We start from the raw sequence: 23393 nt of genomic DNA on the forward strand, positions 1-23393 counted from the left end.
GATTAGATATAAAATAACAAAAAAATATTAATATAATAATAATCACGTATGAATCATAGTGGTAGGAAACAAGTTTTTTGATAAAACTACAAATGCTAAAAATTAAATTTACAGCTCATTCACGGTTAGCAAGTGTCTAATTTTATTTATTTATTTTGGCAAGGTTACATACTGAAATGATATAATTAATTAGTTATAACGAACAATGTTATAAATAACGCTGAAAGTGTGTGTTCATGATGCTTAATCTTATGTACATAATGCGATAATTAACGAAAGTTGTAATGAACCGTATTTTAGTAAACGAGTTAAAGTAAGAAAACAATTCTAACAGAACGATAAGAAAGCGAGCAGAAACGGCCAAGTGCAATTAGTCCGCTGATTGGACGGCGAAACTCCGCCGAACCGAATATAGGCAGGCGAGAAAGCTATGTGAACTTGGCACCCGACTTTTCAAAAATTAATTTTTTTTTATAGAAAACAATAGTATTTCGTTAGTACCTGATTGTACCTCCAATAGTTTCGTTTGTACCTCCACCAATTAATAATTGAAAAAAATTCAAAAAATGGTCAGCACCCGACATCGAGATTTTTGAAATCGGTTTTTCCCGATTCTTTAGAATCGTTTGTACCCGTTTGTATCGCTTTTCGTGTCGTTTGTACCTCAATAGTTTAAATTTTACAAGCAATTGTTGATACTGTTGAATTATAAAATTTAAACTATTGAGGTACAAACGAAACGAAAAGCGGTACAAACTGGTACACACGATTTTAAAGAATCGGCAAAAAACAGATTTTAAATATCTTGAAAATTAACGAACTTCACTCTTACGCGGATCAACAACTGCTATAAAATTTAAACTATTGAGGTACAAACGAAAAGAAAAACGTTTTCGGCGGGTACAAACGATTCTAAAGAATCGGGAAAAACCGATTTCAAAAATCTCAATGTTGGGTGCTGACCATTTTTTTAATTTTTTTTTATTATTAATTGGTCGAGGTACAAACGAAACTATTGGAAGTACAATCAGGTACAAACGAAATACTATCGTTATCTATTAAAAAAAATTAATTTAATTTTTTTCACCCAGTACGTATTCCTAACGTCCACCAAAGCCATCTTCTGCTCTTTCTTTTGTCAGTCTCACGTAATTTATTTTTCACAGAATATATTTTTTATGTACCGAACATTTGGTTCTTCGTTTCGCCTTAGAAAACCTGTATCTGTGTCCGAAACTGGACAACTCTTGGTTTCTAGACATTTTAGTATCTACTGAATAAATAAATAACGTACTATGCACAAGCATTATGTTTTAACCTAAATATTTCAGGAAATATCCAGAAAAAGTTCTAAAAATATCAAACTTATTCAATATTAATTTGTTATTAGAATGAAAATTACTTTAGCTGTGATGACAGGTTTGCTCTCGTGAAGGATAATTTATGAACCCTTAAGGGAGGTGAACTCCTGTGCCTTGTATGCGCTCGTACGCACTCACACAGCTCCACATCACTGTATACGTACACGGAACTGCAAGGGCTTGCGTATTGTCCTATTTTTGTCTCGGCAATGCAAATTTCAGACCTCTCAATAGTCGTTTCCGCTAGATAAATGTTCAAACTTGTACGCAAGCTCCTATAGGTAGTCTGCTTTTGCTTTTTTGTGTCATAATTAATAATATTCAGCAGTATTTCGCGATTAAAAGAAGCAATATGGTGACGCGACAGTGCTGCCGCGTTTGTCTGAACTAACGCTGCTGAAACATACGCTGCATACAATTATAGCCAGAGTAACAATAGGATCTCTCATAATATGAAACCAATTTATTCTAATGGCAAGTTTAAAGGTGTTATAGAGGTAGCTTAAATATTTATAAACGTGTCCCCGCAGACTGAAGTTTACTATGGTACGTGTGTAGCTGTTCTAATTTAAAAAAGTGAGAATATAAAAGAAAATTAATCGAAATTTCCACTTTGTATTTCGATTATCCAGATATCCGAATTTTTTAAAGGATCCACCAGTTTGAATGGTACGAAGCTTTAAAGAACTATCTGTATTTATTCTCCGAAATTCCAATTTCTTTTGTTGCGAATATCAAAGAGGCGGTAATTTTCCGTTTCATGAACATATAAAGAAGAGTCACAATAAATACATATGACAGAATAATTTCGAACCTGCAGGGCTTATCTAGGTTATGTTAATAATAGCATACAGCTTCACCTCGGCTTTTCACCGTAACTGTATATTTATGTATGCATCTAAATATCACATTTTACGTTATCCATTAATACATATTGCACACAACTGTACTGCAGTAAAGGCGGATTATTGTTATTATTTTGATATGCCAAACAATACTATAATATCGTAAAGAGCAACATAATATTTTCAACATAATTTTTATTTATTAAGCATTTTTTATTTTAATCTCATTTTGTATTTCCCTAAGATTTATTTTATACAATTTATGTTCAAGACTTTTATGTAACTGTCTCTCGAAAAAATAACGGCTGAGGTGCGGCAGCCGTTTGATAGATCACTAATAAAGAACATTTCTTTCACTGCTTCGCGAAACAGTTTATATTTGTTGAACAGAGTGATTTCACTTTGTACAACGCGTCGTAGGTTTTATAGGAAAATTCAGGACATATAGAATAAAATTGGTTTATTTGTTCGACTTTATACAGTGACAGTTGCGATTGTTGTGCAATTGGTGCGCAGCTCGCCGGTTGGCCCTTGTTCGACGGGCATGCCCACACACTCACACGTAACACTCATGCTCCCCTAAATTCAAACCATGATTATTATTATGTGAAGCTTGTAAACTACACTTCAACAATATTTCTTCCATTCTGGATTTTTCAATAACTACTATATAGTTTTTTTCAAAAACATATTACAGCTACAAAATGGAAAAAATAATTTATAAAACTATATTCTGGGTTATCCTAGAAGAGAACGTTTTACTATAATATCCATCGGTAATTTATTATTAATTCTTATTATTAAGTTCTTATTTTATTATAAAAATTTGTAGAACATACGCATTATTAAATTTCACACTTCTTCATCCAAGTATTTGATATTATTCTTTCATGACGCAATGGTATAATTTGTGCGATATATAATAAAAACATTATAGATGTTTTCCAATGTTTAGAAAGGTAAAAAGTATAATCTTTTCCTGTAATACCTGTACTCTGTTGATACGTATAATCCGGGATTGGTAACTCCAATCGCAGCTTCCTGTTTGATTAAACATAGTATCGTAATTAACCTGAGCAAGTGCTTTACAACATAATTATATAACCACGTAAACATTATTTGATCATATGCATATATGAAAAAAGATGTAAAAGGATTAACGGCGAGTTTGAATTGCTATGAGAATTGGTATTAAATAAATATAATTTCAAAGGTAACGATGAATAAGTCTTGCGCAAGGATTTCATTTACATATTCTTTCTTTTGTTTGATAGTTCCGCCAAACATTCTGGATTATCAAACGAGCACAGATATGGTGGTGCGAGAAGGTAGCAACGTAACTTTACGATGTACTGCGACAGGATCACCGGAACCTAACATTACCTGGCGACGCGAGGATAGCCAGTTAATACTCTTGGGGAATGGAACAAAAGGTGAGTCTTGATGCACGTCAGAATTTATATACCTATATTCTATATTAATTTCATTTTTTTATACCATTTCTTTGTAATTTGTTCATTCGTGTCAGTAACGTTTTGACGCTTCATCAAATATTTGCTAATGGATATATTTACAAATGAAAAGTGGTTGGGATACGCTGACGTAATGCAAAAAGAACCTTCGGTCAGATTTCTAACGAACACATCCCGAGATACTTTTTGTTTCTTACAGTATTTCTTAAAGTATTCTTCAGATCGAAGGTGAAATACCTTGTATAAAACCAAATGAGAGTTATGGGTGCACATTGATCAAACTTGTGACGATACGATTGTTATATAACAACCTCAATTTCAATAAATGGATTTAAGGTTTTCAAATATCCGCATTTACCTGCGGAAGCGTACTCTGCAGATTCGCGGTGCGGCAACCTAGTCTGGTAGTCTCCGTGGAGGATAAACATCCCGCGTTCGAGCAAGGCCAATAGATTAAAAGATGGTGATACGTTTACATACACGAAAAGATTTCCTATATTTGCATTGAAATTGACAAACACCAAAAGGATGCATCTACAATGATACATTGAATGAGTTTAGGTTTCTATTTAATTAAACGCATGTACCCTTGCGGTAATACACATCAATTCCTCGAATAATATCACTTGTTCATCGATTAAGATAATTTTATTTACTTACCTCCAGAATTAATCCCAATATATCAAACCAAGGCAGGTATCCAAATTTGTTCACATATGAATAGTCGTTCCGCAGCGATCGAACTGATTTTTATTGCGACGTAAAAACAAAGGCGCATCGGCATCTTCGATCTGTCGCCAAGATGGCCAAAAGCGCGCCGATTATGATTTTCTAATAAAATTATTCGTATATTTACTGGGAAAAGAACGATAGGATTGTGTATTGAATTCGTATAGGATGTTTCATTTTAATTGTTTCACGCGATTAATTTTCGAATTGTATATCTTCTAATAAAACGTTTGAAATCGAACTTATTGTTAGTGAATCTAGAAAGAAATTTCATCTAGATAAGAATTTTATCTATTCCTACTTTTCACAGATGCAGTTTTAGATAAATCTTTACATTTTAATGTTAATTAATGTTCGAAATAAAATGTTCACTTCAATAGCGAAACATTCTAAACACTAATTGGTGGGCTTGTTACTTGTGGAGTAATGAAAAGGTAACTCTCTCTCTCTCTCGCCTCGTTAGACTTTACGCGCTTTTCGTTCTATCGTGTTTGGCATCGTCCAGTTTGTTAGCTGGAAGCAAATATTTCACCAGATTTAATCGTGGTTAACGTACGGATGTAGACTACCTAGACTTCCAGATAAGTAAACTAAATTTGGCGCTACGTATGGAAGGAAACACCAATACTGCGTTACTCCAGTTGACTGTTACGTGTAAATTTCTATTTGGACTTCAATCACGGAAACAAAAAATTTCGCACAGAAATGGTAGTACAAGAGACAATAATATCTTTACATTTTCCTATTGGTTGCAAGTCATTATCTAAAATAACACCAATACTTTATCGAACATGTTTATGCTGTTTCAATTTTATGAACAAAGGTCTAACAACAACCTTGTTGCATTGCGAGTGAAGAAATAACAATAGCAAAGTGACAAGAAACATTGAACGATTTTTAAATCACTGTTGCAGAAATCTACGTTAAAAATAAATACTAGTAGCTAATAATAACAGGTGTTACTATGCGGAACAACAAAATCGATCCGAAGTCCTCTTCCACCATCTTTTGAATTTTTTAAAGCGTGTCTAGACCAATATAAGAGATCACGTAAATATTGATTCTTGGTAACATATGTATGTACGTGAAAATTGGAAAGGTCAATGAAAGTACGACAACATAGATAGGCACTATTTCTTACAATAGATATTGGAGTCTTCTAAAGCGTCTGACAAAGACAGGACAAACCTACTTTCTCTGCTAGGTGTCGAATTCGCGGCTTCAAAATAGCAACGCTCGGATGATACCTCTACGATATGTACAGTTTAAAATTTATTTGATAGGCAAGGTATGATTTATTAAATACGTGTCAAAGCATGTTGAGAATTAATTATTCCACTGCGACTGATCTGACCTGCCGTGTTTAGATTGCATGTTTCGGAGCTCACTCTCAACATGCAATGATACATCTTTAGTTAATAATAATTCATTCATTTAACAGACAATGTATTACAAATTTTAAATATTCCAGTACTGTCGACAGAACATTAGTATTTCGACTCGACTTATACCACTTGTCGCAAATAAACAGATTGACTTCTTCGGGTATATTATCGTAGTACGTACGCATATCTACATTTACGATCAAAATTATATTCAACATTATATCGTGACATGAATCGTCAAATAATTTTCATTCGTATACTACGATGATACCTTTAACGGATTCGTATTTATCTACATCTGCTTAAATACACGTTTATTTTGACCAAAATTAAATTTTATGTTGTAACTACTTCGTATATACATATATTACCTATATACAGGTGTCCCGTTTAAGTTTAGATTGTAAAAAATTTCGAAGACGTGATTTAAAACAAAACAAACCGACACACGTCCTTTAGTGTTTCTAGTGGGGAGTCAGATAGCACTACTAGTTTTTTAATGCATGTCCGTTTTCAAGGTTATTTTAAGGTCATTTTGTCTTTTTCATATTATATAATACCAACTAAATTATAATCTTCGATATTTTTCTCTTAAATTGAAATATATAAAATGGTAAATTTTTATTACAAATTCTATTATTGCAAGTTCAATTTATGTACTCACACGATGACCTTTGACTAAAATTACGGGCAAGCTTTTAATCTTGAAACTTGAATGTATGTTTAATTGCATTCCAAAACAAATTATAGCTAGTACAATTTATGTTACAGTCTTGAACGTAGAAGGACCAACTTTTAATATTACTAAGGTGAATCGATTACATATGGGATCGTATTTTTGTATCGCATCCAATCACGTGCCACCTTCCGTCAGCAAAAGGATTATGCTGACTGTACATTGTAAGTAAGGCTACGATATCATTTATATAGTATACTGTAAATTTTTAATAACAATGCTTTAGAATAACACGCCATACTCATTGCTCTAGATAGACATTGCGACAAAATAGACTGTAGAAACTAAATATATACATAGAAAGAAAGCAAAGGTTCATTTATGCGTGACGAATTATTGTCTTGCTTCTTCCAGTTCCTCCTATGATTTGGGTGCAAAATCAATTAGTGGGTGCTCGGGAAGGAGAACAGTTGACTTTGGAGTGTAACTCGGAAGCTTATCCCAAATCCATCAATTACTGGACAAGAGATAAAAACGAAATAGTTGCACAAGGTACGTTAACAAAATGATTCACTCACTTGATCACTTCTTTCTCCAATTATGAATAGTAAATACAAATGTAAAGCAATGTCAACGTAATCAGAGGTGGGCCAAATCTTGATTTAAACAGCGATTTCAAATACGTTTAAAAGATACAAAAACGGTTGTCGTCAACAATTGTAAGATTTTGTCATTTTCATTTGATAAATAATAAATTTCCGATTTAATTGTTAAAAATATTCGAATTCAAGAAAATGTTAAATGTAGTGCACGTTTACGTAAACTTTTCTTAGATCAAACGTTGACAGTTTACATTTTCCTTTTTTCGTAGATTCTTACAACTTCTTAGGGTATAATTATGTGCTTTCGTTGCGTACAATCTTTCGGCATAACGTATTCTCCAGGAAGAAAAGTAACCAGTTGCAACGAGCCTTTTGAATAATGAAAGGTTGATGCCGAACGCATAAACACGACTACCGACGAAGCGCGAGTATAAACGTTCCGCTCTGCTTTATGCCCGGTCTATAAAAGCTAGCTTTAGTACTTTCCATCGATCCATCACCGTTCCTTTCAGATCCCCGTATTTTCCGTGTTTCGCGATATACTTGCTCGCGGTTCACGTGAAACTCATTTTGACGCATAGGCGCCACCTGATTGGCGCCCCTTATTCAATACTTCTGATTTAATCAGATTCATTAAGTACCCCGTGAACCAAGTACATACACACACGCGCGCGCGCATCGTAGGCTTTAATGAAATAATAACCAACAACTCAAGAGGAATAATCATCTATAGGACCGAAAAATCAAACAATTATTTTCACCTTTCGTCTAAACTAAGTATTTAAGCATGCACTCATATCGTTCAACCCTAAAGTACATGAAAATGGCGAATCTGTAAAATGTTTTCAAGAATGTACCAGATCAATTACGCCATAGTTATCAAAATTGCAAACAAATAAATAGATAATGAGAGTATTTCAGTTTTGCACGCATGAATGTTAAAAACACGTTTAAAATTTTGAATAACGCATCTATTTAACTAAGTTATATTAACTAAAACGCGCAGACTTTTTACTTATGAGAAATATTTGATTACAAATAATGTTTCAATGAGACTATTTTCATATTATTTTCAAAGATCTAAGCAATTACTTCAAAGAAAAAAAAACTGTTCAACTTTTTGTAATTGTCAAGGTGATGTAACCTTTTAACGTTGTTTTTCGTCTAAAATGTTTTTTGAGCTACAGTGGTTACATGGTATGATACACGTGTCGGTGACTTTAATGTTCACTGTTGAGCAGTTACTTCACGTGACCCGTAAGCTTGTTTTCCGAGAACGTTAAAGTTAGTGAGTTTAAAAGTTTAGGTACTCAAGGGTTATGTGTACGTTCATCTGAGTTACTAGCCGCGTGCGCAGTGTCGTGTGTTTACGACACGTCAATTGCTCTTTAGAACGAGAGCAAGCAGAACAGTGGATGCAAATGACTTAACAGATCGATCTATTCGTTAAGATTTTTTTCCAAAGGTATTTTGAAAGTTTAAGCGTGCATATAACGGTTTGCATTCCATTTTTAGATGGCATATTAACCCTTTCGACTTGAAGACCGTTTATAACTACGTCATATTAAATAGTGTAACTTTGAAACCATATAATTTATTGTAATGATGTTTGGTTTATACGAATTTCTAAATATCGACAATTTTTAAACAATTTTTTTCGCGATCGTATGCATTTTCTCGACATTTTCAAAAAGTGACTTCTTTTATCTTAAGAATGGCGTCCATCTTTATTTGCGTTTTATTACTGCGACATTTCCTTCAAAGGATAAGACATATACCCGCACGAAGGTACGAGTGCTAACTTTTTGTTTTATTATTGCAGCATTTTGCTAGGGTTATACTAGCTAGAAAAAGTTGAAACCGCGTAATGCATTCGAAATATCTACCTAGAAAAGTTGGTAATCAAAACTTGAACTAAAATATAATTAAAATTCACTTTGCAGATCGAAACGAAACTTCAGTACTAAATTGTTAGTAGTATTATAGTCTTTTGTATGCCAAACCATTTAACTTGTGTAGTTGTAAAGTTTTACAGTTGCACAAAAATTTGTGTAATTTTCAAACCGTATAAAATATTAATCGAAAGACAGAATGGACTGTCTGACACGTTCCTGGATGGTACATTACGCACATAGCCAAATGCTTTGTTAGATTCTCTTTTCAATCGGATATTCCAACAGAATTATCTTCTGAATAATGCATGTGAATCTGAAGAGAACGTTAAAGGTATACTATGATTTTATCTGGCATTTATGAGGAAGACCGAGGATGCGAGTATGTATATGAACACTGAAATGACAGGGTCTGGCTTTTCCTCCTGTCGTTATTACGTCGTCGCCAGTCTAGTTGGTATTTGCATTTGTATCGAAGGCAATAATAGTATGTACAATATGAATTGTGATCGTACGATCGCGTTACTACATAACTTCCAGTCGAAAAGACAACGGTGTAAAATATTTATTATACACTTTAGAAGATACTTTGAAACGAAAAATGACGTTTTCTAAGAGTAAAAGTTACAATCAATTTTATGTTAAAAGCGACAATTTCAATTCTCTTTATACGTGTATCCGTAAAGAAGTAGTGTCGGATTATAATTAAACTGTAAATGCTTTTGTTGTTTTTCTTTGTTCGACGTGCTTGACGCGTGGCGCGACGAGTCGAGACGAGTCAGTGTATCGTAAACCGTCGATCGGTTGAATAAAGCGTCTCATTTCGAAGACGGCCTCATTATTTTGTTTCCCGTTCCTATTTCTAATTCAACAACCATTTCTTTTCTTTATATTTTAAGGATATCAAGAATAGTCGTACTTCTGTTGCCATCATTCTTACCTATTTTATTCTTCAGTAGAGCTTTTCCGTACAAATTCATTGACCTTCCAATCAAAGTTCATAATAAAAGCTGATAGAAATCCGTGCCAACTTAACGGTGTATGATTCTGTTTGATATTGCCAAATTGAACGTTTGGAAGAACTTTGTTCGTTGGGAAGTTTGTTAACGTTTTTGAGGAGAAGTTTTATGGTTGAAAATCATTCTGGTTTCGTTCTTTATTTTGAAATGTAATCAAACGGAAGTGAGCGAGTATAGATACATTTTACGTTTGATTACACTATTTGCTGAGCTACAGGATTCTGTTAGCGTTTGATTACATTGGTTGCTGAGCTATAAGTCGGTTTTCAACCACTGTCGTTTAATCTATGATTGAGGACCTGTAAGTTTTTGCATTTGTTTCTAATTAATAATTCTGTCGTGTATGAACATTCCGTAGAAAAGAAAGACTGATTCATTTGGAATTACTATAATTCCCAAAGAAGGCATTAAATTTGGCAACAATTTGACTGTCCATTCCTCTCATCATTACATCCGAATTTAGATCATATCCAAAAATCTATTCAAATCTACATCTATTTTTATGCTACGAAAACAAATTATTTTTACATTAAATGTGTAGTCAAAGGGGGGTTTTCACGATAATCGAAAACACAGAATATAATGATTGGACTAGCTTGAAAAACAGAAATACGCCCTGTAACCAAGTCTGTAGGTAGGTACCTAAACAAGATTATGGTCATTATATGTTGGACAATGGAGGGATTGGTTCCTATAAATTACCTTAGCGACAGAAAATCGATCGACGTACACAAGTATTGTTCAAAACTTAATGGAATTAATGAGAAATCAATTGTAGAAGAATCGCCGTTGTTAAGCAGAAGATTCATTCGTTTTCCAATTCCAAAAAACAGTTTTTGAAGACGTTCGAATGGATTTAAAGTTGTCGTAAGAGCATTACTTGTACTATTCAGTTTACAGTCGCACTTTTCATTCATTATTTTGCTTTACATCCACGTAGCCTTTTCGTAACCCATTCGTGGAAGATAGGACCATCGGTGGATGGAATCTAGAATCTTAGGAGCTGGAGAACGGAAACGTTTCTGAATGGTGTCGATCTAAACAGAAATCACGTTAACTTAGACTGCTATGCTGCGAATACTAAAATATCCCGGGCATGGGAACAAGCAAGACTATCTTTCAAACTGATTGAACTATTGTGATGTCCCTTCAAAAGCTGTTGAAATTTCTATACTCGTCTTGTGCGTTATAGGACCGTTCCGTCCGAAAAGACGAGTAAGGCTCCATTTGTTGTAACCGATCGATCAGCATGACTTGTCACCTTTCGATTGTGTCATTGACAATCCTTGGAAACTAACATACTTGCGATCACTACGGGTTGCATCCGTGGAAATTTAAAAGTACTCTGGCACCTAACCGTTGGAAAATTTTACAATAGATACAACTTTTGTTTGTCATTTGCTAGAGTGTACGTATGTATATATTACGGTGAATGTGATAAATGCGGTGATTATGCATAATCCCCACTAAAGTTGATAAATGTGATAAATTATGGAACATTTATCAAATTGACCGGGAATTTTATATACTCCCCAACTCGTAATGAGAAATGTGATAAAATTGTTAATGCATATGCTGTCTACTCGGAAATACTGTCTAAGTAGGTTTGTAGTAGTTTTTGGTAGGGGCACCAATTTTGAATACTGTTAAATACAGGATGTACCAGGACGGGTGGTACAACCCACCAGAGGATAATACTACATGTAAAAGTAAGTCGAAAAAAAGGAATAACATTTTTTCATTTGACGTTTTGTTTTCGAGAAAATCGAATTTGAAAATTCTAACCAGTACGCGTAACCATTGCTCGCTACAAGTTTCCTTTTTAACCGACTTCGAAAAGGAGGAGGTATTTCTTTTTCTTTTTCTTTTCTTTTTAAATGTATGTTACTCGATTACGTCCAGGCGGCTTGACCAATCGGGATGAAACCTGTTGCATCTTGTAGAACATATCTCCGGGGTAGTCCTATTACCAAAGAATTTTGGGATTTCTCATTTTTTACCCGTTTTTTCGCAAAAAAACGAAAAATTTTGTATTGCTTCTTATTCCGAAACGAATTGACCAATCGGATTGAATCTTCTTGCATCTGGTAGGGCTTCGTTACCTCTTAAAAGTTTAAAAATATATTTGACCCTTTTCCATTTTTTAACACTTTATTGCACTTTTTATCGCAAAATTTTTCTTATTATTTATAACTATTGCTCTTGCAAAATTTCTATTTTTTTTATGTAACTCGGCAAGGAATTAACCGATTGCGATGGAGCCTTCCGCATTTCATGATAGATGAATTCGTGATGTTCCCATTTGCAAAAATTTATGGACACTTTCATTGTTTATAAAACCATTGTTGATGCAAAATTGCTATGCTCTGGTGTAGCTCGAGAAGGAATTTACCAAACGCAATCAATCCTTTCACATGTAGTTGCACATGCATTCCTGATAATCTCATTTGCAACTATACAGGGTGTCCCAAAAATGTTGGATGTCCTTGAATGAGGTGTTTCGGGGGGTGATTTGAAACAATTTTTTCATAGCGAAAATGTTGTTCGAGGCTTCGTTAAGGAGATATTGACAGAAAGCCCCGACCAATCAGAGCGCGAGTATGCCGTGGAGCGTCTGCGGAGTCTACGCTACCGCAGGCGCTCCTCCGACATACTCACGCTCTGATTGGTCGTGAGTTTCTGTTTCTGGAATATCCTCTTAACGAAGCCTCGAACACCATTTTCGCTAAGGAAAAATTGTTTCAAATCACCATCCTTTTCACGGACCTCCAAGTTTTTGGGTCATCCTGTATATTAGTCATAGCTATTGTTATTGCATGAAACCTATTGGTTATAGATTGCCACTAAAAAGAGTGAAATAAAGTAATTTTTGGAAAAAAATATAACCGACTTTGAAAAAGTATTAAAATGGCACTAAAAAGTATGAAATAATTTCTATTTCATTTATATTAAATGATATTCAATAATATATTACATTTCTATCTCCTTTATATTAAATTATGTGAAATAATCTTTTCGTAGTCGGCGCGAATTTAAAAATTACTTACATTAAAAATTACCAAATTTGGTTTAACTTTCTGTCGAGGGGACAAAACTTATGCCCTTAAATTATTGCTATCATCATATCTACTTTAGACATCATATACATTAACACTTTTCTCCATCGGCGCCTCCACCAAAAACTATTCCAAATCTACTCAGACAGTACTTTCACGTAGACATTTATTGTCTGGCTGAGCGTTCCATAGGACAGTACCTCGGCTATACGGACATACCTGCATCCACACGAAGGTGATGGGTTTGTAAAACGACAAACAAGCGCCTAATAACTGATTATTAGTACCAGTGACCACTGCTAGGGTTTCTTATTCTAACGAACCCTTACACAGCCGACCAGGAAAGAGAATGGAACGACAATAGCCCTCTCCATTATTACATTTCATCGAGGCAAGTACTCGGAAACCACGTAAAACTCTAGTCTTGAGCAATTGTAGGGAGTTTTGCTCTATTGCCTTCTATAAGTCTCTTAAGTATCTAGATAAGTATCTAGTCTATTGCCATCAACAAGTCCAGGGGACCGACCTGGACTTTCACGTAGACAGTATACATGTATACATTAAAAGCGTTCAACATTGCCGTCATCACAAAAAACTAACTCAACCAGGAATTAAAATTTTTACTTTTGCGCCAACTACGAAAAGATTAATTAACATAATTTAATATAAAGGAAATAAAAATGTAATGTATTATTGAATATCATTTAATATAAATGAAATATAAATTATTTCATACTTTTTAGTGCAATTTTAATATTTTGTCGAAGTCGGTTATATTTTTTTTCCAAAAATTATTTTATGCTTACATGTTGTAATGTTGACCTTTCTAATGTTTACATTTTGTCTTTAACCATACGACATTCTTCTACTTTTAATTTGTTTCGATCAGTCAAGTTGTGACAATGCCTACTTATAGCAACTGCGAATACGTCGAAATGATAAAAGCATTAGGAGCTTGCCATGAAATGCAACAGCAGCAGCTGAATATTATAGGCAACAATTTCCAAATTGCAGAAACAAGTGGAAATTTTCTTTAGCTGAAGGAAAAAATAATAAATGCTTTTACTCAAATAAAGTGTCGAAATTCATTGGGGTTCATTATTCACTAATAAGACGAGCAATGATATGCACGCGTCACAAAGACAGCATTTTGAACAGTTTATTCAATAATGTTATGCAATTAACGTTAGAAATATCAATAAAATTAATAAATGTATTATCCATACATTAACATTTCTTATTTATAATACATATTTACACCTAGAGACGGTACAGTGCACGTGTACTGGATCGAATTTTCAAATTTGATTTTCTCGAAAACAAAGCGTCAAACGAAAAAATGTTATTCCACTTTTTCGACTTATTTTTACATGCAATATTACCTTTTACTAGGTTATACCACTCGTCCTAAGCGGGGGATGTAGCCCTAATAGACAGCTTGCTTCAGTGAAAATGTGCCTGGAAACGCCGTTTTTAGCCCCTTTTTTCATTGAAGTACGGTTTCGTGACGGTTTTCAGATTTCAAGAGTACATTAGTTCCGTGTAGACAGCACATGCCATTAACAAGTTTGTCACATTCCCTATTACGAGTTTGGCATTCTGAACAACAATTTCCTTTGTAAAAATATCGGTGGTAGGGACTCCGTTTTTGAATTATTAACGAAAAACACCGACCAACCACAGCGCCCGATTAACGCGCGCTCAGCTGGCTACGCAGCGATCTGGCGCAACCAGCTAGTCCTGGCTCGAGCTTATGCTCTCGTGGCTGATCGCGCGCTAATCGGGCCGTGTGATTGGTCGCTGTTTTTCGTTAATAATTCAAAAATGAAGCCCCCACCGACATTTTTACAAAGGAAATTGTTGTTCAGAATCGTCTCAGCTACCCCTCATTTCCGGCTCCTACGCGAGTTTTGGGACACCCTGTATATAATCATCGGTCAATTTGATAAATATTCTATATTTTATCACATTTACCAACTTTAATAGGGATTATGCATAATCTCCAGTTTATTACATTTACCGTAGCATATATACTAAATAAGACAATAATTTTATATAAAAAAAACAGCCACGTCGTATTTTATATAAAATGTGTAATGTTAATGTCCAAATGATTAATTGATACAATAATATTAATGCATATAATATTGATATTATTATTTGTGATAATACGATTAATAGCAAATAATAATTCGATTTATGTCAAAGAAGGAATTCTAGCCAGAAACGATTTTGCATTTCCGAATCTTTTCATGTTCTCGATTTTCTTCCACGTACACGCTTTCATGTTCACGCAACGAACTTTTTAGAAAAAAAACCGTAGCTACCAAAAACGCAGTGAATACGGCAAAGACGAACTAACGAAAAGCACGACGACTGCCAAAGCGTGAGAATCGTCAAAAACGCTAAAACTATTAAGAGCGAAGAAACCGTCAAAAACACGAAATCCGAAAACGAGTGAGTACCGACTGATATACGTATGACATCATGTGCCGCCTATCGATGAAATGCCATAGATTTGCCAGGTGAATTTTAGTGTACTCGTAATTTCTATAGGAGTGTATGAAATTACTCAAGAAATAAAAGAAACAATGATAAAGAGATAGTGAAAGAGATGGTCTTTAATTATGGCAAAAAAAAGAATAAAGCAAATGCTTGCGACCTCTTAATTTCCACATGACGACCAGAACCAGCGAAATGGGCGTCATGATATGTAACATTTCCTTGAATGTATCAACAATTTATTAAAAGAATTTTTTTAACGCCAGGAATTATTTGTTTTTAAAGACTTTTAGGACACCCGGAATGATCGTGATGGCTTTTAGTTCTAAATCTGCCGATTAGACTCTTCAGTGGAACTTGTCTAGCAGGTTCTGCTCTAGCATTCAGTAATCGTTTCAACAGATTCTTGTTTGCGGATTATTCGGATGAAACTTAGCTACATGCTAGACAAGCTTTACCGAAGTGTTCAACTGCCGTATCCGAAAGGAAACGAAGTAATATGCTCTTTGCATTAAGGAAAGGTTTATTCCCGACATTAGGATTCCATCATTAAGAGAAAAGAAATTCTATCGCTATCCGAAACAAATCCAGTACATAATGATATACATATTTTTCATTAAAAGCAAGAATATTTTTAACGAAGTACAGAAACAAGACATCTCTTTTGGAATAAGATTAGACAGAATTCTGGAAAAATTAAATATGTCACATCCACAAATCAATCTACCGTAGAATCATAACGGTTGCCACCTCAAACAATACTTAACATAAATAGAGAAAGAAACTAAATAAATTCAACAATAATTGTATAAATTCATACTAATGTTAAGAAAGAAAATAATGCATACCTAGGAACAATAATTATAGGGAATAATAAAATTAAATACTTATTTCTAAAATAATTTTCAAAAAGAACTTCCGAAATTTATATTATTTTACTAGCATTAGAAAGAATAGAGAACATAGAAAGAAATATAAATACATTGTAACAAATTAGTACAGATAACGAAAAGATCCTTAAAGAAATCTACAACCCCTACAACAGAAACTCAACAATCTAAAAATTGCAACATGAACTGACTAAAAAAACAAATAATCTTATATCACTTATCACAAAACAACCAGAAAATTCATGTTTTGAAGAGACGGAGGGACCATGACATATATCCCTCAGTTATATTAGAATCCCAAAGTATGGCGCACAGATTCATTTAGCAAAAAGAATTTTAGAAACATGGAACCAAGAGTGGTTAATTACTAAACACACTGATCTTCGCGAGACAAGAGAAAATATATTTTCAAAAAATCCTGCTCTTCTCAGAAGAAATATAAGCCAGATATAAACAGAATTACAATTAAATTATTAATTATTTTTATTGTTAGATATAGGAAATTTGTTATCTAATCATAAGTAATTATTTGTGTAAATAAAAGTGTAAAAAATGTAATTCACAGTAGTCGCTATGATTATTACTATTTAATGCAACATAGCACCAGAAGATACACGTGTTTTGTATCGGTGTTGTGTCACTGAGAATTTTAATATCCGACGAGTAGTTTTGTATCTTCTGTATTCCAAAATATTTATGTTATTTGAATAGGTGTCGTATATGGACAATATGTCTTTAAACTCGCGATTATACTAAAAATGCAGTTAAACGTTTCTGTTCTCGTGCCTTCGGAATGTACAATAAGCAGAGGCTGTTTTCACGAGATACCAGCGAAACACGCGATAGAAATAAAAACCTACGAATAAATACGTCTAGTATCTAAAATTACAATCGACGATATTTGATTGCTGAAGCAATTCCCAATTCAAATTTTGACTGATGTCAAAATTCATGTGATTCTTGTTGTTTTGGTTTATTATTTCTAGATTGAAATCATTGACAGCACTAAATAGATAATTACGCACATATTATAGAAATAACTCTGGCTACAGTTGACCTATTGAGTTCGGACTTTTTTTTATGCAGAATCGACTTATCTACAAAACAGTGAAGACGGTTTGTCAAAATTGTATTTAGTTAAACTAATTTAAAAAGTGTGAAAAATCACAAAATAAATTTTTTTTTTCAAAATCGCCCTGTTTTTTTCTTAATTTTTGTTTAAAAAACTCATCGGTCTTTTGTAGTTCGGACTTTATAGAACGACCTATAAAAAGGTTGAGTACAATCGGATAGGGTATAGCTGAGAAAAATGTACCGATAGATGTCAAATTTTACTTACAAAGTACAAAAGTACGAAGTACAAAGTAAAAAGTTACAAAGTAAAAGTTAGTAAAAAACAGCTGGTAGTGACCCCCTTAATAGAATTATTGTTCGTTTCAGGAGGGAAGTACGACCCTATATTTTTGGACAACGCATACAAAGTTCACATGAAACTAACGATAAGTTCCGTCAGTCGCTCGGATTTTGGATCGTACAAGTGTGTCTCCAGGAACTCCTTGGGAGACACCGATGGCAGCATCAAAGTTTACGGTAAGTAATGCTAATTGCTAACCATGTGACGAATCATCCCTAATGTATGTACATACTTTACATAACACTTTTAGGAATTCTACCTGTATTAGCATCTTACTAAATAGACTATTGGAATACCACTACTTTAAATATGCATCAAATATTTCCTTTAACCTTAGCACTTTTAGTATAGACGAAGAAAATTGTTTACTACGAATTGGCAAATATTCTGTTAATCAAAAACTTTTTTCAAGATCATATTTTACTCGAGTACTCGAGCATTTAGATTTTTAAATATGTAAAAGAAAAAATTTTTTTTGTAAACCAATTGCTATTTAAACGAAGAAATACCCACCGAGACAAAACTTGTACAATATGATTTTGGAAATACCTTTTGTTCATGTTCGCATGTGAATAACAGTGTTACCAATCAGTACAGAACGATTTCCCCTGACGCAAGTTAAAAGAAAATATTTTATTTATTTATTTATTACAGTTTCTCACAAATAAAGATATTTTATTTAAAATTGAGTTAAGAGACCAATTACTTAAAAACAAGTTGCAAATTGGGGATTTAAACCCTGGTCATTTGCGCAACAGTCTAGAATTCACCATGCACCACAATACATTCAACACTAACCTAAGTACGAACCGCTTATTTCAATTGTTTAACTGCTCAATTAACACTATTTTAACATTGTTTCGAGACTTTATTATAATATTATGCATAGAAGGATAAATTTAATTTCAATTAATTATTAAGTGAATTATCATCATTCAATTAGGAACTGAAACTTAAACAAGAATGATGTTATAGGCGTAAGAAAAATAAAATTAACAGAAGATAAATCAGAAAATAAACAGAAGTAAATGACAATCAGCTGATAAATTAATTAAAAAAAGATACTTTATTAAACGTTTACGAAAAACTTTACATTTCATTTTGTTATTTATTGTTTTTATTTTTCCTATAATATTCTGCATACTTCTCTTTCTTCGTTTTGTTAACTTTTACTTTTGTTAAATCCATACTTGTGTTCCACAACCAATGTGGAATAAACCTTTAATGATATATATGTCGTATACAACATGTATAATGCACATACAAATGCCACTCTAATCAATCTCATTTGAATCACTCAAACCCCAATAATTGTTTAAATCACTGCTCCACTGTCAAGATTGATGGTGACAAAGTGAGATATTTCATTCGTAAAAATTACGAAGGAATTCCTTACGAAGGAATCGTACTATCGTGTATGCCATTGCCAAGAAATAGTCCTATGAAATCTTGAATTAATTGATCATCTAATTTACGAGGTATGATTAATCAAAATTTGCCATTTTCGTAGAATTTTACATATTTTCGTATTTTTTCGTATCATGTATCTCGTAAACTAAATGATCAATTAACTCAAAATTTCAACAGGGCACAACTACCTCCACGAACAGAAATATCTGTGAATATCTCTATGTAGTTAGTAGCGCTGTCATTGAAAAACACCTAAAAAGATTCTTCTAAACAATTTGCCCCCCAAAAGTTGCCCTAAAAATTCAGCTTATACATTTTCCCTAAATCTAGGGGCAAAACTCCCAAGTTGGAAACCCTGGTGAATAATCGCAGCGCAACGATCGAACTGATAAAACCCGTGACATGTCGCATCGATTCGACGTAAAAACAAAGGCGCATCGACATCTTCGACATATCGCCAAGATGACCGAAAACGCGCCGATTATAATTTTCTAACAGATCATCAGAGTAATTGCCAAAGAATGGAAATATTCTAGAACTCTAGATACCTACTGAAATTAGAGAAAACATCAAAAGTACATAGAATATATAGATAGAAACGTTGGACACTACTTGTAGTTTAATTTCTCACGTGAATATTATCAAAATGTCTTTTAGCATACTGCAATCTGAAACTTTGTCACCGAGATATAATCATTAAAGTTTAGAGGTGTGACTTTCAGCACGCGCTATTTGAATTCCAATTAGTCAAACGCACGACCGTACATATGTGTGTATGTATACTTATGTACAAGAAGTTTGAGTAGATACACAGTCACTTATTTTTAAAGTTAATTTTTGATATTAGGAAAACGTGTTTGGATCTTGAATCAATAAATTATCACTCCACAGACACTCCTTATTAAATTGTATATACAGGGTGTCCCAGCCTTAGTGATACAGCGCTCTAACTCCAAAACTATCGGGCGAATGCAAAATTTCAAATATGGATATTGCATGGTAAAATGAGGCTTATATTTCAGCGAGAAGGAATTTCTGTTAACTTTGTTATTTAACGAGATATGATGGTCAAGTTTCGTTTTTCAAATGGAACTATATATTTTTTGTTATACCATGCGATAGTACTTTTCAAGACGAATTCATTAAGCTTTAATGTACTTGCCCGATTTTTATTCGTTTTCAAGCTATAACGCTTAAAAATTTGCTAATTTTCAAGGAAAAATCTTGGTTCGGTCTCGGGCGGTTCCATTGATGCAATTAGCACCATGCGGTTCTTGAAATCGATACGGAAGAAAATGGTAAGGATCCCGATATTCTGGGCCTAGAATCCCAAGCGAGACCCTTCGTATCGATTTGAAGAACCGCATGGTGCTTACCGCATCAATAGGATCGCCCGGGGCCGAACCGAGCTTTTTCCTTGAAAGTTAGCAAACTTTGAAGCGTTATAGCTTGAAAACTAATAAAAATCGGGTAAATACATTAAAGCTTAATGAATTCGTCTTGAAAAGTACTATCGCATGGTATAATAAAAAAATATATATTTCCATTTGAAAATCGAAACTTGACCATCACATCTCGTTAATAACAAAGTTAACAGAAATTCCTTTTCGCTGAAACATAAGCCTCATTTTACCATGCAATTTCCATATTTGAAATTTTGCATTCGGCCGATAGTTTTGGAGTTAGAGCGCTGTATCACTAAGGCTGGGGCACCCTGTATATTAATTAAAGAGAAATAAAATTACAATGTCTATGAGAAACAAAAGTATACAATGAAAAAATATATGAGCAAATTAAAGAAATAAGTTTTATATACATTCCACGTGACACACACAAGAAAAACGAAACAGGAAGAGGAAGCATTATATTTTTCTTTCAATAGATAAACTACAGGTGGCAGCACCTAGCATCATGCTAGTAGCATGCCTCTGATCTGTAATATAATAAGGAGCGTAATTTAATGCTTATGTACAATGTATCCCACCAAACGTATTTCTGTGAGCTTTAGTATTATTGTGAACTGGTTTTAACAATTCTTCGTCCAATGAAATTCCGCGAACTGTACTTGTCTTTACGGAGATTCACATAAATAGAATATCGGATGTTATAGTATAGGTAGAATTGGTAATTAATTTGCTCTGACAGAATAGATAATTAATGGAAAAATTTGAGACCGGAATGAACAGTAAAATAATATAACGTTGAATGTACGAAACGATATTTTAGTTAAATACTCGTTATTTGTCAAATATTATCAATACTAAAGCGATAGACAAACATCGCGTGATATTATTTTTGTTAACGAATATGCTATCGTAATTTGCACGTTAAAATGCGAAATTATATTTTGAAACCTAAATTAGTAATAACAAACGTTTCTAATCTATTTTCTTCTACGTGTTTCAGCAATAACAGAAAACATGACTTCCAGCAACAGCAATACCAAACACAGAGGTGAGTTATGATTTCTGAGATTTTTATTTACATTTAAACTGTACGATTCGTTTGTTTTCTCACGAAACACAATGAGCGCAGAAAATATTCACACATCTGTTTCATTTCCTGAAAATATTTTTAACTAGCATGGAATACCAAACATTCGATTGGCTAATGGCGATTCGTACTTTCTTAAAAAGAATAAATATGTAAAAAAGTGTGTAAAAATAATTTTCAACACACACGTAAAACAATTGTGAACTGCATTATTTTATTAATGCTATAGAAATAAGGAAATACAATAGGTTCAAATATACATAGAAACCTACGTAATAATTTTCAATAATATCAAACAAAAAGAATTTTTTTCGCCGCTCGTTGATCACCTAAGCTCAACATACATACATTATATGTGACTCTTGACACTAGGAATCAAGTACATAATTGACCTATGTCATTGCTCGCTTTGTGTTGAGTGGTACTTTCCGAATGATGCGGCGCAACGTACTTGAGATGAAATAACGGGTCGCTGATTAATTAGATCGAGTGTGTAGTTTGTGCATGCCTGTCCACACCGTGGATATTCTCTTGAATGAACCTCTACAAACAGTAGACAAAAGTCTATGCTGTCACCAATACACTTTGTCAAGGTTCGTTTCACTCTGTAGTAAAGCAACTTTACCTTTCCCAATTAAATTGCAAAGAATTGGTGCTAGGATTATTAATCTGAATTGTACTTAAGTATAGAGTTACTCAATTGGATTTTTAAATAAATTATGTATTGTTCACAGACTAAAATGATATGATCATTTAGTGATTTTACATGTAATTGTTAAGCAAATTTATTTTTTATAAAGCCACGTGACTATCAAGTGCTTGGACATTAAAATTTGAAGATATTCAAAAAGTTGAGATACTCGTCGTGGCTTGTGAAAGGCTTGTAATGCGTGATAATTTTCAGAGCTTAGGTTTCTGCGAAAAATGTACTCTGCAGAGTGTTTACGTTCAAATTGTCTCGCGTCTTGTTTTGTAAATGAGTGATACGAGAAAAAAAAAACTATAAGAAAGAAATAGGCAATATGTGTGTTACAGTAAATGTAATAGATTGGGAATTATGCATAATACCCACTAAAGTTGGTAAATTCGATAAATCATGGAATATTTATCAAATTGACCGGTGATTTTATATAGGGTGGGATACGCAATTGTTTCAAGTAATAACTCCGTTATTATTGCATTTACGAAAAAATGCCAAAGGAGAAAAATAAATGGTACGAAGAGCACTACATCTGTAGGACTTAAAATTTTTTTTAGATGCAGCAGTGCATATGCAATTAACAATTGCATCATTTCTTTAAACAAAAATGCATATTTGTTTTTTACACAGATCGATTCTTCTGTTCATTCTACGTGAAAAATGATTAGGGTACCATGGCAAATAAATTATTAGATCTCGAGATGTTTTCAAAAAATGTCTTTATTGAAGAAGATACTCAAACGCTTCATGATTAGTAAGGTAAACACGCTTGTAAAGGTAAACACCCTTTTGACATTGTTCTCATAACAGAAACTGATTTGTACGAGTAAGCATTTCATCATTCAGTAGCAATTCACGAATCGTAACTCGAGTACGAAAACTAAGAATTTGAAAAAGTGTAACTGTATTTCACTAAATACAAAAAAATGTATTTTACTAACAGTGAG

The 23393-nt window shown here is 33.5% G+C and overlaps 1 protein-coding gene across 2 annotated transcripts in view; it reads left to right on the forward strand.

The window, feature by feature from the left end:
• The first annotated feature begins 3400 nt into the window (after positions 1-3400).
• The window catches only part of LOC128892329 (neurotrimin-like), a 28305-nt gene continuing 8312 nt past the window's right edge, over positions 3401-23393 (forward strand). For both annotated transcript variants that reach the window (XM_054152694.1, XM_054152696.1), the window contains exons 1-5: positions 3401-3639; positions 6564-6692; positions 6883-7020; positions 17870-18019; positions 21660-21707. In XM_054152694.1, coding sequence (XP_054008669.1) covers positions 3426-3639; positions 6564-6692; positions 6883-7020; positions 17870-18019; positions 21660-21707 — 679 coding nt within the window. In that variant the 5' untranslated portion in view covers positions 3401-3425. The remainder of the gene's footprint in view (positions 3640-6563; positions 6693-6882; positions 7021-17869; positions 18020-21659; positions 21708-23393) is intronic.

This window comes from Hylaeus anthracinus, unplaced genomic scaffold, assembly GCF_026225885.1.
Source record: "Hylaeus anthracinus isolate JK02 unplaced genomic scaffold, UHH_iyHylAnth1.0_haploid 12002, whole genome shotgun sequence".
NCBI classification, from domain to species: Eukaryota; Metazoa; Arthropoda; class Insecta; order Hymenoptera; family Colletidae; genus Hylaeus; species Hylaeus anthracinus.